The sequence below is a fragment of the Vulpes vulpes genome, chromosome 2 (genome assembly GCF_048418805.1).
Source record: "Vulpes vulpes isolate BD-2025 chromosome 2, VulVul3, whole genome shotgun sequence".
Taxonomy (NCBI): domain Eukaryota; kingdom Metazoa; phylum Chordata; class Mammalia; order Carnivora; family Canidae; genus Vulpes; species Vulpes vulpes.
The window spans coordinates 25629564-25646911 of record NC_132781.1 but is presented as its reverse complement, the minus strand read 5'-3'; the positions used below and the strand labels follow the sequence as shown (position 1 = coordinate 25646911).

The 17348-nt window shown below is 48.2% G+C and overlaps 1 protein-coding gene across 2 annotated transcripts in view; it reads left to right on the top strand.

Moving 5' to 3' along the window:
- The window catches only part of FAM117A (family with sequence similarity 117 member A), a 43032-nt gene that overhangs the window by 15764 nt on the left and 9920 nt on the right, over positions 1-17348 (top strand). Inside the window, exon 2 of one of the 2 annotated variants that reach the window (XM_072747442.1) lies at positions 9386-9555. In XM_072747442.1, the coding sequence (XP_072603543.1) occupies positions 9386-9555 (170 nt within the window). Of the gene's footprint in view, positions 1-9385; positions 9556-17014; positions 17195-17348 lie in introns of those variants that run through there. The other variant, XM_072747443.1, reaches the window with a different exon arrangement.

The following is a 17348-nucleotide window of genomic DNA, read 5'->3' as shown; positions in this document are numbered from 1 at the left end:
TGCTCTCCTTACTAGAAAAGGAATCTCTCATTTTTCATTTGTCTTCTCACCCTTGACCCACCCAAGATACCCAGTGAGTAAAACAGTGTTCCTGAGATCCAGGTATGATCACCCTGGTTCCTAGCAAGGGAAAAAAGTAGAACCCTTCCAACCTGTGGACTAGTTCCTGAACCAAAGCAGCCAGGCAGTCAAGACAGTTGAATCTGACGATGGAACACAGGGATCCAGGTCTTCTGGGGAGAAAAGATCTGAATCTCAGTTTCCTCTGTGACACTGCAGAAATCAGTTCACCTCACCTGTGACCCATCCCCGCACTCCCCCGCCCAGAAGCTCTGCATCCTTTTCCATAGATGAGTTCACGAGAGTATAGGGTGCACACCTTCAGAGCAGAAATCGGCAAGTTTCAATCACAGATGCGCTCTCACAGGGTTCATTATAGATGAACCTCCTCGATCTCTGGTTCTTCCTCTCCCTCACTTATCTTACAAGACTACCTGAGAGATGACTTGGATGTCATGATTTCTTCTTGACTTGATAGGAATCAAATTGTTATAAGAAGTGAAGATATAGAAGGGTTTATGCCTGTCCTCTGAGTTTATGGGCCACCCAGAGATTTGTCACTCCCAAATAACCATGGGTGGGGATTTTTTTCTTTTCTTTTTTTTAAGAAGAAGAGGGCAAGGCTATGTGCTATTTATGCTATTCTTGCAGAGGCCAAGTGGATCCCAAAGGAAAAAGCATGCTCCAATCACTAACTGCTAGTATTTTGTTTTGCTTTAAGAATGTTGAAATCCTACAGAAGTCTTCAGAGAATTCAGATAAAAGGTGAAAAGTTCACACCACTTCCTTTTCTTCTAACTGTAGCTTCTTGAGAATTGAACAACCGTCTAAATAACTGGTGTCTACTCTATTTAAATACACATACACACACGCACGCACACACTCACACTTGGGATCACCCTTTTTCCTCGCTGATACAAAGACGGTATTCCTTATTTTTTTCCCCCACAGTGACCTCTCTAGATAGGTTTCTCCTGGCGCTTCTTTCCAGCTTCCCATAGATGTGATCTGCGTGCTGGGAAGTCAGACACATAGCCAGAAAGAAATATTTTCATGTGAGCTGCACACTTAACCATGGAATTAGTAATTAACAGAGGGCCTGGCCAGGTAGTTTTTTCATGCGTATACAAATATCATCACTTCTCCCTTTAGATATGCCTCCTTGGTAAGGGAAATGTGATGCTACTCTTCTTTCCTTCTTTCTTTTTTTTTTTTTTAATTTTTATTTATTTATGATAGTCACACACACAGAGAGAGAGAGAGAGAGAGAGGCAGAGACACAGGCAGAGAGAGAAGCAGGCTCCATGCACCGGGAGCCCAACGTGGGATTCGATCCCGGGTCTCCAGGATCGCGCCCTGGGCCAAAGGCAGGCGCCAAACCGCTGTGCCACCCAGGGATCCCTCCTTCTTTCTTTTTCAATCTAGTTTCTGTAGCTTCTTCTCCCCATTGTGGCTGAAATGAGCTGCTTGCTTGGTATTGAATAAAGTGTTTTAAGCCCCAGCTTTATTCTTCCTGCCAGGATGGATGGGTTCTCCTTGGGCTTTCCAAGGAGGGCTTCTAACTCTTGTACAGTCATATTGGGAATTTCAGTTTGACCACAATTTCCCTCCAAAACCCACACACATCCCTGAGTTAAGCAGTTTAGCGGCGCTAGGCCACAGGTTGCTCAGAAGACTGCCTGCAGTGTTCAATCCCAACTCGCATACCGAAATGGAAAAAGAATCCCTATAAAGCTGCTGGAGGGGAACTTCCCCGACTTAACTGCCAATCTGTTATTGGGGAACTGTTTAGAAATTCTGATTCCCTGGTTTACTTTGCTCCTCTCCAGATTAGCATACTCCTCTCCTTCCCCACCCCCAGCAAAAGCGCTGTATCACAGCTGGTGGGGGGTGGGGGACAGGGCAGGACCTGCTCCCCTGATGGCCAGCCAGTCTGTGTGCCCGGCCTCACCTTCCTAGACTGCCTCACCCCTGCCTACTCCTCTTTCTGAAGGAGGATCAGTGAAGGAAATAAGCAGATTGTAGGAAAAAGTGTCTAATATCTCATTAAAAAGACGCATACATGCATGCACGCAGAGAGATCAGGAAGGATGTGGATAGGTGGCAATCTCTGAGCCGGGGACCAGCACAGTTTTTATTTTTCAGTTTTTGCTCATCTGCATTTTCATGTTTCCTCTAAAAAGGTACAGCTTCTGCTATATTAAGCTATCTGTCTTTAAGAGGAGCAGTGAGAAGACTAGGGCTAATAATGCTTCAAAGCCCAACAACGTGAGAAAGTGTCTCATAGCTCATTTGTTAGACCAGCTAGTTGTTGAGTTTGGGCCACATGTATGATCTCATCGGCTGTCCTTCTGCCTTCTGCAGTCCTTCTTGGGTATTTTGGGATCACTGGGCCTCGTGTTAATGGAGGGTGGGGAGAATAGCCTTGTCTCACTCCCCAGGCTTCTCCTACATTGCTTCAAAGGTAGTAATGTGAGTGAAGCAGCTCCCCCTAGATGCCCAGCTGGGACCCTTTGGCCAGCCACTGGTTTCTCCTTGTGAGCTGCCAAACCTCCACCCCACACTATCTGGCCAAATTGAGAAAGGCAGCCACAAAAGCCTCACTTCCTGCATCATCTGCTGCCTTCCCCTGACCCCCTCTTGCTCTTCTTCTAAGTGCTGTCATCCTTCTCCTTTGGATTCCCAGGGTGGGGGGTTGCTGGTATGGTCAGGCCTGAGCTGATTTCTAGCCAAGGAGAAGAGGGAGCTGCGGAGACAGTTTGGTGGTCCTTCTGAAGAGGCATTGGCTGGGGGGACCCCCAGGGGCTGTGCCTGGTAGCCTGGCCCTTAGGGATTATAGCAGCCTTGTGCACTTCACCCTTGTCGGTAGCTGCGTGCACTCCTCCCATATCACCGGTGCTCGTAGACTGGCTCATCATAGGCGCTCAAAATCTGCTCACTGGAGGAATTAGTCAGTATATGGTGGTGCACCAGGCCCCTCTTGGCTGTTCTCGGTCCAATGTCTTGTCTGCTCTCTGCTTTCTGCCCTCTGATCTAACCCTTAAGTGCTCAGACACCTGACTACTGGCGCTCTCTACTCAGAGCCCCTGTCCTCGAAGCCATATAAATGCAGCAGTTGGGAAACAGAACCAAGTGTCTCTGGAAGATAGCACCTAAGGCTTCTTATCTCCGGTGTGTGCTGTTTTGTTTTGTTTTTTCCATTTGCTGTTGCCCAAGAACGCAAGCATCCGCCACTGCTCAGCTGCATGGTGAAATGGCCTGGCCCTGTGCCAGGATGCTTCGCCAGGTGGTTGGGCTGTGGAGGCTGCTGCATGCGATGGGCCGATAATACCCCACTGCACTGTAAACAGGACACTCCACCCTCCTGCAGGCACCCAGCCGGTGCCCCGGCAGCCTGCTGCTTTGTCATGACCCGTCATGATATGGGCGTCCCTTCTCAGATAGGGGAGCCGATTGTCCTCTTGCCCTCCCCCTGTTTCCCAAATCTGAGAGGGTACTTTCCAGAAATGAAACAGTTCAGCTTCCAACCACAAGCAACTGTTGTAACTTCTCAATGCTTCTTCTTTGACCATAATCACACAATGGCAGGGCACAACCCAATCCCCAGATCTTTCCAGTGTATCCATGAGGGATGAGCCCATGAGGCTCCTATTTTGACTATATTGGCTTGTGAGATTTCTTTGGGACGTTCCCAACTGAGCAAGGGCTCCATGGGCAGCACAGCACATACAAGCAGCCTCTCCATTTCCTCAAGGTGGTGTCCATGCTGGCTCAGTCACTAGGCAAGGCTTTGACACTCTATAAAGAAGTGTGGGATAAGGAAGGGATAGTGTGGTCGGGACTCATTCTGTGTGTCTTTTCTGGGCTATCTTCTTTTTCTAGGCTCTTTTACCCCCACATTCTATCCTTAAGAATTGTGGAGGAGGGAGGGATTAAGTGACATTAACTGGTTCAACCTAATCAGTCTAATGAAGACTTTAAAGCAGTTTTGCATCTCACCTTCTGTTCTTGAGAGCACTCCTAGGAAGTAATGTCGGCTGGGATTGAGCACCCACCTGCCAGATGAGAGAGTAGGCCCAGGGAGGTTGGGTTGTTGTTGACTGCTATAGCATCAGGAGAAGGTAGAGCCTTGGTCAGAACGGGGTCCCTCACATCTGAGCCTCTTCTGGATATTGCGGAGCCACGCCGCTCCAGCCTGTTGCCCCTTTGAGGATGGTATAACACCCATCACTGTCTGATTCTAGCTTTGGTTTGTGTTGTATTTGGGGGGAACTTGACACACTGGTTTAGCCCTTCAGTTTCAGCACCCAAATTAGCAGGAGCTCACCAAACCATTTAGGGCCAGGTTTTTGAAATAAGTGGTAAGTTTTCTTTACTTATCAAAATCTAATTTTTCAAAAAGTGCTCCCCTTCCTATTTTCTGGATGAGAAGGAAAACACGGCATTTTACTCTCTTCAGTGGTGTCAGGACATGCCAAGAATTGGGGGTTGGGGAGGGGAAGTGGGGACTTGCTGAGTCTGAGACAGAAGGTGGTTCTGTCATCATGTAACTGGTAGGAACTGTGCCAGTGATAGGATGTGGTCACCCTAGAAATAAGGCTGAGGCCGAGCTGTCTCCTAAAAGGAAAAGAAACAGAGTCAAGGCCTCCAATTTGACCTCAATGCAGTGAGATCCTCACAGATCTGGCAGAGAGGAGGGCATGCGTGGCCACTGGTTCTGGATTGGGTTGCTCGGTTTCTCTCCATTCCTATCTGTTCCCTCTATCTATCTTATCTATCTTTTTTCTTTTTCTTTTTCTCTTTCTTTCTTCCTTCCTTCCTTCCTTCCTTCCTTCCTTCCTTCCTTCCTTCCTCCTCCCTTCCTTCCTTCCTTTCTTTTAAAAAATTTTTTATTTTTTTATTTTTTTATTTATGATAGTCACAGAGAGAGAGAGAGAGAGAGGCAGAGACACAGGCAGAGGGAGAAGCAGGCTCCATGCACCGGGAGCCTGATGTGGGATTCGATCCCGGGTCTCCAGGATCGCGCCCTGAGCCAAAGGCAGGCGCTAAGCCGCTGCGCCATCCAGGGATCCCCCTTCCTTCCTTCCTTCCTTCCTTCCTTTCGTGTTTTTTTTTTTTTCTTTGTATATGGAGAGCAAGTCAGGACCCATGATGCCCTCAGAGTCTTTGTGAATCACTTTGGTCAAAGGTAGCCAGAAAGCACGTAGAGTTGACCAGGGTGGGTGGGTGGATTCTCGCAACAAATTCCAGGATTCTAGGTCCTCCCTTTGCCCGGGAGTACTGGGAGTACGATCCCATCTCTGATTACTGCCTTTGAAGTTGGATTTCTACTGTAGCTTGTGAGTGAGGTGGGATATGAGGGGTAATGTGAACTTATCGAATGGGTGTGGTTTAAATTGTCCCTGGGAGATAGTAGAATCCCAAGGTTTCAAAGACTTCAAAAAAACCCAAACCAACCAACCCGAGAAACAGAAAGTCAGTATAGACATCTGGGCAGTGCCTGCCATCAGAAGACTCCCTTCCCTGAAAAGGAACTAAAAGTCCTTTCTGAAGGTGTCTAGGCAGTTATCCCTGCAACCTCAGAGGGTGTTCCTGATGCCAAGGGGCTGGAAGCCTACGTGGGGTGATTGAGGAGGAAGGAAGCTTGGGTTTAGGCATAGGACCACATCGGACCTCATGGGCAACTGAGTCCAGTCTGAGGTAGGCTCTCCCTGGGCCTTGGTTCTCTAATAGTCCCCCCAAGCCCCTTTCAGGGCTGACCAGAGAGTAAAGACTCACATGAAAAGACTGTGGAGATGGGGCAAAACTTGAAGGCTCTATATAAATACCAGAGAGCCCTTGTGGTCTCAGTGAAAGAAAAATCTCAAGGAGGCTTTTGCAGCAGCTTCTGCTGAGGGGCTCAGGAGGCTGTTCTCAGAGATCCCCTTTCCTTGCTGCTTTCCCTGCCCAGAAGTCATGGCCCTCTTTCGCACAGTGATGAAGCAGCTATCAGGATCACCTTGTTCTGGCCTTTAAGCTAACCTCTTGCTCATCTGCTTCCCACCTGCCTCTCTGCTGTTCTGTTATATAATCCTGTAAACTTGTTTTCTGGGGCTACCACCTGCCTCATCCCTGGGTTCTCATGTATGGTTTTGGAGGACCATAGGGCAGCAGTGTTGTGTCTGACCTGCCTGCCAGCATGCATCAAAACCTCCCCAAAATACCTGGATTGTCACCTTTTGGTCTCAAACCCAGGACAGGAAAAAGAATGGTTGGTTGACATGCTAGTGTGGGAGATGAAGTTGGGGCTTGAGCCCAGCATGCCTATCACTGACTTACTGGGTGACAAGATACGGAGGAGAAGAGAGAGGTCAGACCTTCCTGAGTCAGAGAAAGGAAGAGACAGGCAGCCCTGGGGGCTTTACTCATGGGGAGTGGGTTGAGCATGGATGTACAAGGCAGACAAACTGAATTCATGATATAATTAGAGCAGTTGCTCCCTTTAGTAACAGTTTTTGATTTTACACGAAAACTCAGGTGTCTGCCAATCGCCAGCCCAATGTTTCATCACTGTATGGAGGTATAAAGATAAGTTAGAGACAATCTTTGGCTGCAGGTTGTTTATTACCTAGGAGTTAAAATACCCATAATCCAAGAGGGTGCTAAGTACTAGAAGAGTACAAAGTGCTGAGGAAAATCAGAAAATTCTGAGATATTCCTTCCAGAAAATCCAGAAGGCTTTGTGGAGGTGGAGGCAGTTAGGCTGTCCCTGACCCACAGGGCAGATTTCGACCCTGGGCACCTGTGCAAAACCTTAGAGGAAGGAAGTCACAGGACATAGGTAGGAAATGATGCATAGTACAGCTTGTTCAGGACATAGAGACCTTGAAGAGGAATGAAATGTACAGGAAAGGTAAGTGGGACCAGAACCTGAGGCCTTTGACTATTGAGCCTTTGAAGAGTTTTAACAGAAATGTTAAGATCTTTTAAAAGGATGTCTTGCGGATCAATATATACTGTTTGGAAAAGTGTTTATGGTATAAGGTGAAAACATATTGTAAAACAATTTGTACAGTATGATATCATTTTTCATTTTAAAGCACATACACAGCAGCAATCTGGCTGACAAGGATATATCTCCTAATCAGTGATTATCTCTGGATGTCAAGATTTGAGGTTTATCTTTGTTTATATATTTCCTGACTTTTCTGCAATTCACACTTACTACTTTTGTAGTATATCATTTTTCTTTTGTTTTAAATGAGCACGTATGATAGCTGAGGGAGAGGACTCGGAAAGATGCTGAATTAGATAAAAACAGACTGAAAGTTATCCATGCAGTAACGTTTGTGATACCTAGATTGTGGGCAGGAAGACCCCTCAAATGCCCAATATATGGGAGCAGCTAAGCAAACGACTATACCAACCTAGTGGAATGTTATGTAGTTATTGGAAATAACAAATGTGTAGATTGTTGAGACTTGGAAATGGGTCTATGAAATGGATAGAACAAAGCAGAACATAATATACATTTCACATTGATTATAACTATGTCAAAATGTGTGTAAGTACGTAAATGGACTTGGAGGATATACATAGTGTGGTTAGCATCTCTTTTTCTTTTTTTTTAAAAGATTTAATTTATTTATTCATGAGACACAGAGAGAGAGAGAGAGAGAGAGAGAGAGAGAAACAGGCAGAGACACAGGCAGAGGGAGAAGCAGGCTCCATGCAGGGAGCCCGGATCTCCAGGATTAGGCCCTGGGCCAAAGGCGGCGCTAAACCACTGAGCCACCCGGGCTTCCCAGCATTTCTTTTTCTATTATGGTAGATGCTTACCATAAGATTTAGCATTTAACCATTTTAAGTTCATAAATTCAGTGGCATTAAATACATTCACAATATTGTGCAACCATCACCACCATCCATTTCCAGAATATTATCATTATGCCAAGCAGAAACTCTGCCCATAAATAATACCTCCCCATTCCCTTCACCCCCTAAGTCCCTGGTAACCTCTATTCTACTTCCTGTCCATATGAGTTTGCTTCATAGAAGTAGAATCATATACTATTTGTCCTTCTGTGTCTGCTTTATTTCACTTAGCATAATGTTTTGAAGTTGTGTAGAATGTATCAGAATTCCATCCCCTTTTGAGACTAATGAGCCATTGCTCAATGTATATACCACATTTGGTTTATCCATTCATTTGTTGACAGACATTTGGTTGCTTCCACTTTTCAGTTGTGAATAGCACTGCTATGAACCTGAGTGTGCAAATATCTCTTCAAGACCCTGCTTTCAATTCTTTTGTATATTTATCTACCAGGGCAACTGCTGGCTTGCATGGTAATCTTATGTTTAACTTTTTTGAGAAACTGCCAACCTGTTGGTGTCTTTTTAATATAAAACTCTTCAAGTTTATTTATACCTACGATCCCCAGCTCCTTTCACTGTGCTTAATGCACACATGAATTATCAAGGGATTACTACAGATGTGAAAATGTTTCTGCTCTGTTTAAAGGAAAGAGCCTTTATAGATCTTAAGATAGAATGTTTTGAATGTGGCCATGGAAAACAGGGTCAACCCGGATGATTGAAACTTACAGATGATTCCAGAACCTTTACATTTTATCAACAGTTTCGATTTTTACCTTCTTCCAAAAAGGCTTTAACCAAGGTAAAAATTAAATGGATGGATTTATAATTGCTTTATTTTTGTCCTGTATAGCCAGGAGTCAGAGACAGAGGAGGGAACCCAAAGACTGATTTTCCTTAGCTGGATTCCTCTATCCCGGATGGTTGAAAGGAGTTCTATTGTTCTCTTTGTCTCAGTCACCTAGGTTCCCTGAGCTAACCAGTCTTGAAGGAAATATGAAGAGTTCTTCAGTTAATTGAGTTGAATTTGTGTAGTGCTTAGGAGCCCTGCAGGAGCCCTGCAGTGGGTGCCGGAGAGAGGCAGGCCAGGGGATAAAAGATTGCCACTTAGAGTTTCCTCATTAATGATGGGAAATGGTCCTGTTCTCAGGAACTAGTCTGAGACTTGGGAATTCAGGGCTCATAGTCCATTAGGAACAGGAAAAAGAAGGCATATATAAAATAATCCCTTGTCCAAAGTAAAATAATATAAATTGTTTCCAGTGATAAAGGCCAGCTGGTTAAATCAGGACAGCTCTGGTCAGACTATATCTGCTTTATGGGCCACTTTGAGTAATCTTTTAGGAGGGAGGTGGATACAAGTGAAGACGTGGCTGTCAGGTGAGACTTTCTTAGGAGAGAGAAGGTTGTTACCACGTCTCCTTCCTCCATGCTGATGTCAAGGTTTGCGGGCTGTGCTCTCTTCCAGCCAGCGTCCCATGCTCCGTGGCCCCAGAAAAGTCAGTGTGTAGGCCTCAGCCACCCCAAGTCCGACGTACATTCTCCCTGGACACCATCCTCAGCTCCTACCTTCTGGGCCAGTGGCCACGAGATGCCGATGGGGCCTTCACCTGCTGTACCAATGACAAGGCCACCCAGGTAATGACGCACTCTCCTAATGGGTTAAGGATGGGGGGAAGGGGCTGGCTGAGGAGGCCTTTGGTCTATTTACCAACTCTTAGTCACTGAAATGATCTGTCCTGAGTTTTGGCTGTACATCTTCGCCATGTGGCTTTTCAGCATCTGATATTTACTGGCTTGGTTTTCTCTGTAAACTTACGTGAAAATGAGTTTGCATTCCACCTGGCTAGTGGAAGAGAGAACTCAATCTGGGCTTTCCAGTCTGGCTTTGAGTATTCGTGTGTGGGTAAGCAAGAGTTGACTTTGGAATCTATTCTAGGTTTTCAAAAATGAGATTTACCTTTCTAAAATTAAGCAGGCCAACATTCAACCAAGTTCACATTCCCCAGACAACTGGAAGAAGGGGCCAGAAAGTGTGTCGAGCCAGGAGAGATCCCACTGGAGCAGTAGGAGTGGAAAGCTCTCAGATAATGAAGACTTGAGCCCTAGCCAGCAGCCCATGGGAGTCTGGTGGGCTCATTTGAGTCCTTTGGAGCCCAGGACTTGTCTGTCAGTATTTTCTTTCCTGGCAGTCTTCTCAGTAAGAATCCTAAACTTGGACGGAATCTCCACAGATCACCTGGCCCACTGGTTGGTTTTTGAATAAGATAGTGTTCACCTGAGCAAGCAGTTATCTTCCGTGTGAAATTATACAAAGATATTTGTTCCTTTTTTTTTTTAAGATTTATTTATTTATTTGAAAGAGAAAGTGTGAGAGTGTGTGCACAGGGTGGGGGGGGGGGTAGTGGGGGAAAGAGCTGAGCTGAACGCAGAGCCTGACATGGGGCTCAACCTCACAACCCAGGGATCATGACTTGAGCCAAAATGAAGAGTCTGGTGCTCTACTGACTGAGCTACCCAGGCGCTCCTATTCAAATATATTTCTTAGTCTCACTCAGAACTTCAATGTTCTTAGCAGTTGTTAAGAGTCAAATATTTTCCATTTTGATAGATTTAAACCCATTCCTGTTCAACTTCAGAACAAATGAGTTGTTCTCAGGAAAGAGGAAACGAGGTAGGAAGAACACCAGCTCAGAAGCAGGCCCCATCCTGGGGGGTCCTGGGCACGTTGGCTCTTCCTTTGCCAGCCAGGGGCAGGTGGCCACTCTGCTTGCTCGCAGGTGGGGTGATGGCCAAGTGTGAAAGTGTTTTGTGCACTTCTGTCCCCCTACCTCCTCTTCTGTGCACATCACATTGGTCCCTTTCTTTGATTTATTTTCTTTAACAAGATCTATTTTCAAATGTTGCTAGTGAATGTCTGAATGCCCAGTACTGTTCTCGGCATGTTGGAATGAAGAATAAGGAAATGAGAACAAGATTTGGCCTCTACAGGTCTGGATGCCAGTTCCATGAAGGCCAGTGAACAGACAGCCAAGGGATGAGATGGGGCCAAATGTTTGGCACAGTTTAGAGGAGAGGAATTCTCACGGGAATGCCCCACCTTGAACCAACAAGAATTTGCTGCAGCTAATATCAGTGGCCCTCTTTAGATCTACAAACAGAATTTGAAGGGAGGACACACTCCAGTGGTGAACAGCGGGGGCCGCCTCCTTGGAGCTCTAGGCGCTTCTGTTCCCTGCATCCTTTGCAAAGGCTGAGTAAGATGACTTATGCTTTGCCCTCCCAGGCCTGGAGTGCATGCCCCCTTCTCTTTGGAAAGGAGTGTTTAATTCCAATAATGTACCAAGTCAAAGAGGACTTCCAGGAGGACAGGACTCGAGGCTGCTTCCGGGGTACAACCTCATGGGTGCAACCCCTTTTACCAGGTGCAGGCTTCCCACCTCTCCCTGTTTCTGTCACTTCCAGCCACCAACCTTCTAGGAAGCCTCTACCCCACTCCTTGGAGAGAGTTCTCTTTGTCAGCTCGAGGGGGGGTTGGCCTCAGATGTTCCCTGGCTGGATTTAGAGGCATAGGCTCTAGGCTATGTGTTTTTGCTTGGGCTCCAGCTGCAGGCCAGATCTTTTATATAACAAGTCTGGGCTTCTTGCCACAGCAAGGCAGAGGTCAGCGATGCGCCTCCGTGGGTCTGGCAAGGCCATGCTGTGCAGCTTTCCTCTTTTCCCGGGATGGGCTCCAGCCCTCGAGGAACTCTTAGCAACCTGTCAATATTGTGGCTGCAGTCAAGAGGTGAGAGAATTCTGATCAACGTAGGCATCCAAACCAAAATATGCACTTTGCCCATCTTTCATTCCTGGCCTGCTGGGAACTCTCTGCTTCTAGATTTTGGGTTTCCATTCAAATTCCTGCTCGAGCCCCCCTGGCCTGGCACAAGCTACGTCCTTCAACTCTGGCATTACACCAGAAAGACCTGAGGCTCCCCTGACATCTCCCGAAGTAATTGGTGTTCCTTCTCTACAGAGCATGGGCATATCCCCAGAAAGGACTAGAAATGAGGGAGGGCTTTTCCTGGGGAGATACAAGGGAGCTTGGACAGGGTAGAGCGAAGGTGGGGACGCAGGATTTACCAAAGCCCTTGAAAGCTTTAATGTTGTTAGAAAATAGATTGCTGCCAGCACCTTTTCGTTATTTCTCTGAGCCCTGCAGCTGCCGTCTGCCCCTTCTCTTCCTGACACACCAGCACTTCTACTGTGTCTGGCAGGCAGACCCTCACTTCTGCCCTCTGATTTGCCCCCCACCCCAGAGCCAGAAGCTAGAGTGTGTGTGCCTGGAGACCACATCAGTCCTGGCATTCCCAGGGACATGCCTTGTAGTGAGGGCAGCAGCCCTGTTCGGCTGAGCAGCTCGCCTCTCTGAACCTCCTAGAGGAAACAAGAACCTGGGCAGCAAGCACAGAGTACCTGCCTATTTAGATAGCCAAGCATACTGCATTCCTGAATCTTCTTTGCAGGGTGGTTACCCAAGTATGGGGGGCACGGGAGAAAGAGAGGTAGATGGGTTTTTTGGGGGAATGGTGGTTCTGTGAAGTCGTGCGTGTTCTGAGCCAGGAAGAGCAATGGGGGAGAGCAGACCAGGTTTTCCAGAGATAAGCTTTGTGAGCCCAAGGAAGAGCTTGGGTACAATGGGAGTGGGGCACAGAGTGGCCATCCAGGGAGGACTGGCAAGGTTCCTGTATGCAATCACCATCATATGGAGGAGGTTCATTGTGTCTTAGAGGATTTTGTCAGGATTCTCCAAACTAATCTGAGTATGTTTTTTCCTCTCTGGACTACTGTCTTCCCAGGTCAGCTGGTAAATCAGAGCTGGCCACCAAGTGCTCTGGGCTGGCACTCCCAGTGGCTGGGCCAGGGCGGGCAATGGCTGCACATGCCCATGGTTGTGGTCACTGCCTACCTTCTTGCTGTGTGAGGCACTAGGATCTCTGTGCGTTCTCCTGGAGGGAAGAAGTGGTCTCACCGCAGCTGGAATGACTGTTTGAGCAAAGTTCCCCCGTTGGTCTCATCCTTTAGACAGATGGGTCCTGGGGCACCTGCCCTGCCTGGCCCCCTGTTCTCTCATCCCAGCCCTGCTTCCTCTACATGCTCCAGGTGAGCAGTGGAAGCCTCTATGATAGACCTTTTTTTTTTTCTTCTAGGCTTGATTTAGCCTGTGGGAGGAGAAAAATAGCTTAAGTCCTTAACAAATCTCAGGGAGTGTCTTGTAGGCCAGAGGGAGAGGCAGCATACTTTGGGAAGACTTCCCTTTCTATGACTTTTCCCTACTGTGTTTTCTTTCCTTTCATTACTCTTTTTCCCAAGCCAGCGCCTCGGTGTTTGGTAATGACACACAATTCAGTCTGCCCATCACGGGCTTTCTTTGTGGGTGTGGGGGCCTGGGCATGGCGCCTATTTTCCAAACTGGCGAGCGGGACCAGTTGTTCAGCATATGGTTTGACAGCAGCACAGAATATTTGAAAATGGGTCTGTGATGGAAAATCTGAGGGTTATGTAGTCACTGTAGGGCCAGGGATGGTGTGGCCTTGGCCACCTGCAGCCAGAGTTCTTGGCATGGGCCAGCAGACCACCCTCAAAGAGCCTTTTCCTGCCTGTGTTTCACCAGAGTCCCCAGGGGGCTGATTCCCTGCCGAATTTCACTTCAATGCATAGTTACTGAGCATCTCTACCAGGCCAGGCACCACACTGTTCTCTGTCCCCTCTTAGATATATGGGCTTGTGCTCCCAGGGCCCAGCTGGCTCTGCCAAGTTCCCTGGAGATGGCACAGCTGGGACTCCTGCCTTGGAATCCAGGTAGAAACTGAGTTGAGGTGGTGTCAGAGAAACAGGTTCCAATTCAGAGGGTTTCCAGCTCCATCCCATCCTTGCCTTGTCCTATCAGGCTGTTCTTTGGAAAGCTGCCCTCCACCCCCATCCCCAGTTATCCTTCCACATGTTGCTCTGGTTACTCAGAAGCCCAGGCAAGGCTTCCTTAGTTGGACCCACATGCAGTTTTACATAATCCAAGCATCATCTACACAGTTGGCTGATGTCACTCATGGCTAGAAAGTGGCCCTGCTTCTCCCTCAGCTGCTCCCCTTGGGCCAGAGTGTTAAAATAAATCTGTTCCAGTGCATGAATCCCTTTGACAAACAATGATGTTTTGGTCCTCTGAGCTCAAGCTCCACTCTGCTTCATCTGGAATGATTCCTTCCATTGTAGGCCTGCAGCATGGTTTGACCCTTGTGCCAGAAAGGGGCACTCTTTGAAGGGTGACCTTCCTTAGCTGTGACTTTTCTGTGCCCCAGGGTGACCTTGGCCCAGACCTCTGTGATGAGACCCAGAGAAGTGGCCTGTCTACCCAGATGTGCTGGAACTAAGCAGCAGGGCCTGGTCCCCAATCTTGACACCTCCAAGTCAGTGGGAGGGGCCAATGCCCACACTTGTGCATGGGCTTGCTTTCCAGATACTCAAAACCCGTCTTTAAACGGCTTCAAACACAGGATGACCTACTGTATTCGGTTCCTAGGGCTGCTATAACAGATTACCTCAAACTTAGTGGCTTAAAACAACAAAACTTTATTCTCTCACAGTTCTGGAGGCCAGAAGTCGAATTCTATTTCACTGAGCCAGGATCAAGGTGTTGGCAGGCCTGCATGCTCTGGAGGCTCTCTGGGAGATCCATTCCTTGCATCTTCCAGCTTCTGTGGCTGCCAGTGTCCCTTGGCTTGTGGCCACATCACTCCAGTGTCTGCCTTTGTGGTCACATCACCTTATCTTTCTCCATGTGTGTCTAATTGCCCTTTGTCTCTCTTATAAGGACACTTGTAATGGCCCATTTTATTTGAATAACCCAGGATAATATTCCCATCTCAAGATCTGTAACTTAAACACATCTGTAAAAACTTTACCATAGGAAGTAATTGGTTTCAGGGAATGGGACCTGGTATCTCTGAGGGCCATTTTTCAGGCTGTCACACCTACTTGACCTCATCTTCTACTGCTTTGCCTCTCGGTCGCTCTGCTCCAGCCACACTGGCCTCCGTATCATTCTCAAACAAACCAAGCTTGCTCCTGCCTCAGGGCCTTTGCACTTGCTGTTCCCTTCATCTAAATCACTCTCACCTCAGATATCTGTGTGGCTCACACCCACATCCTCTTCACATTTTCCTTCAGATGTTACTTTTTCATTGAGGATATCCTTGACATTTAATATCATGTTCTCCCTCTCCACGTTCCTATCTTCTCTCATTGCTGTGTTTTTCTCTTAGTACTTATGACTGTTTAAACTATGTCCCCAACTAGAACATAAACTCAAAGGGTACAAGGATTTTTGTTGTTTTGTGAATTGCTGTGTCCCCCGCACCTGGAACGGTACCTGACACGCAGTATGCATTCAGTAACTATATGTTGAGTGTGTGGATGATATATACTCTGAGCCCATCTGTACAGAGGAGACGTGGAGCAAAGGAGCAGTCAGTACGGAGTAGACAAGTTAGGAGGGCTCGCTGAGGGGAAGGCTGGGAAGAGTTGGTAGGGCAGGCCCTCTTAGTTGGAGAGGCCAGGCTTGGAGGTCCAGGGTAAGGGGAGAAAGGAGGCAGAGCTAGGTTTGCCTGGGTGGGATGAGTGCCCAGTACAGAGGGCCCATGGAATGGAAGGTAAGATGGCAATATCCCTGACCAGGGAGTGGCTGGGTGTTGAGGCAAAGTGATGGCCTTAGCAACATAGTTTACACCGAGGCAGCAGCAGTTGCTGGAAGATGTGGGTGAGCAGAGAGCAGTGGAGTAAAACGGACCAAGAGAAATGATCCCAGTTTGGCAGGAATTTTCACATCTTTTCTAAACTCCAGTGCCAGCCCCCATTTCTCCTTCCACCCCCTCACGCATTTCGGAAGGAAGGAGGTAGTTGAAGATTCTGTAAGAGATGTTAGTAGAACTGTTGGCAGCCTGGATGGGGCTGTTGTGAGTGCAGTACCTTCCCGGTGGAAGGGAAATGGGCATCGCCACCTAGGCCTGTGCCATCTCTCCTCTGTGGCCTCTGCCATCTTCCAGGGACAGCAGGCTTGTGTGGCCCTCAGGTTTGCTGAGCAGAGCTAGTGATCTGTAGGGTTGGCTGTGGAGCCTTGGGAGGGGAGGCATGTTTGTGGGTCTGCTGGGCTGAGGAGGCTCTGGGAGGGGGGACCTCCTCCTCACTCTGTAGTATGTGCAGCGTTCCCCTGAGGCTCTGTCTGCCAAAACCCCAGTTTGGGGGAGACGCGGGCATTTGGAAGTAGACTAGCTGCTTGGCTGCCGTCTACTGTCACAGGCAGCTTTACCTTGAGGGCTTGGGCTGCAGCCCTCTTCCTGAAGGAGGAGGGGTGTGGAGGCCAGAGCCCTGGCTGGTCTTCCCTGCGGGGCTAGCATAGGGGAAGGAAGGTGGGGCAGTTGTCTCACCCTGGTTGTGTCGCATGGTCCGAGAAAGGTCCTGGTTCAGCAGCTGGGAGAAGGGAGAGCCAGGGAGACTCAGCCCCCTGTGGCCCCTCCATACAGCTGTCACACGGGGCAGTCTGCCTCCCACCCCGAGGCTCTTCTTCACAGCTGTTGGGTGGTGAGTGGTTGGGTTTTTTTCCCCCCTCTATCCTCCCCCTTTTCTGTTTGCAACAACCTCTCGGGGGAGGTCAGCAGATCTGTTGGAGGAGACGGTTCCCAGGCCCTCGTGGTTTGGCAGCTCATGCAAAGAAGTTAGAGCTGGTTCCTCTGGAGCATTCCCCCTTGGGCCCCTCCCTTGGAATAGAAGTAGGGGTGTTGGTGGTGGGAAGTGATCTAGTTGTCCTCTGCCTCATGCTTTTTAAGCCAACAGTTTCCTCCCTCAGGTTGGGGCACAGGAAGTGGGTTACACCTCCCCCTGCCTCATTCTTGGGTCCTTGGCCTTTGATGCAGCTGGTGGGTGGGCGGTGGGGTGGGACGTGGCCAATCTGAGAGGTCTGTTCTCAGGAAGGGCAGCACAGGGCTCAGGAGAAGGAGCTGTGATAAACCTGAGAGGGGTCAGGGTAAGGGTCAGGGCTGAGTTCAGGATTCTGGCTTCCTCCTTGCTGAGAATGTACCCTCCTGTGCATATTCAGGAGGACTTTGGGGCGCCCAACATTCACTCTGTGTGCAGGGAAAAATCGTGAAAAGGAGCTCGAGACGCGGCACTACATGGAAGTCTCCTGCTTCGGTTGAAGATGGAGGACGGGGGACCTCTACTGACATTTTTCCTGTTTTACCAAGTAATGATTGCTAAATGGAATCCTGTCTAGTAACTTGTTTTTCATTACACTCCCAGGAACCTGAACCTGTGCTGGACCCATAAAGGGTCCAAGAATCGAGGATGCCAGTGGTTCCCTGAGCCTGTGTTCTTTTGGAGCTGGTTGGGAAAGATGG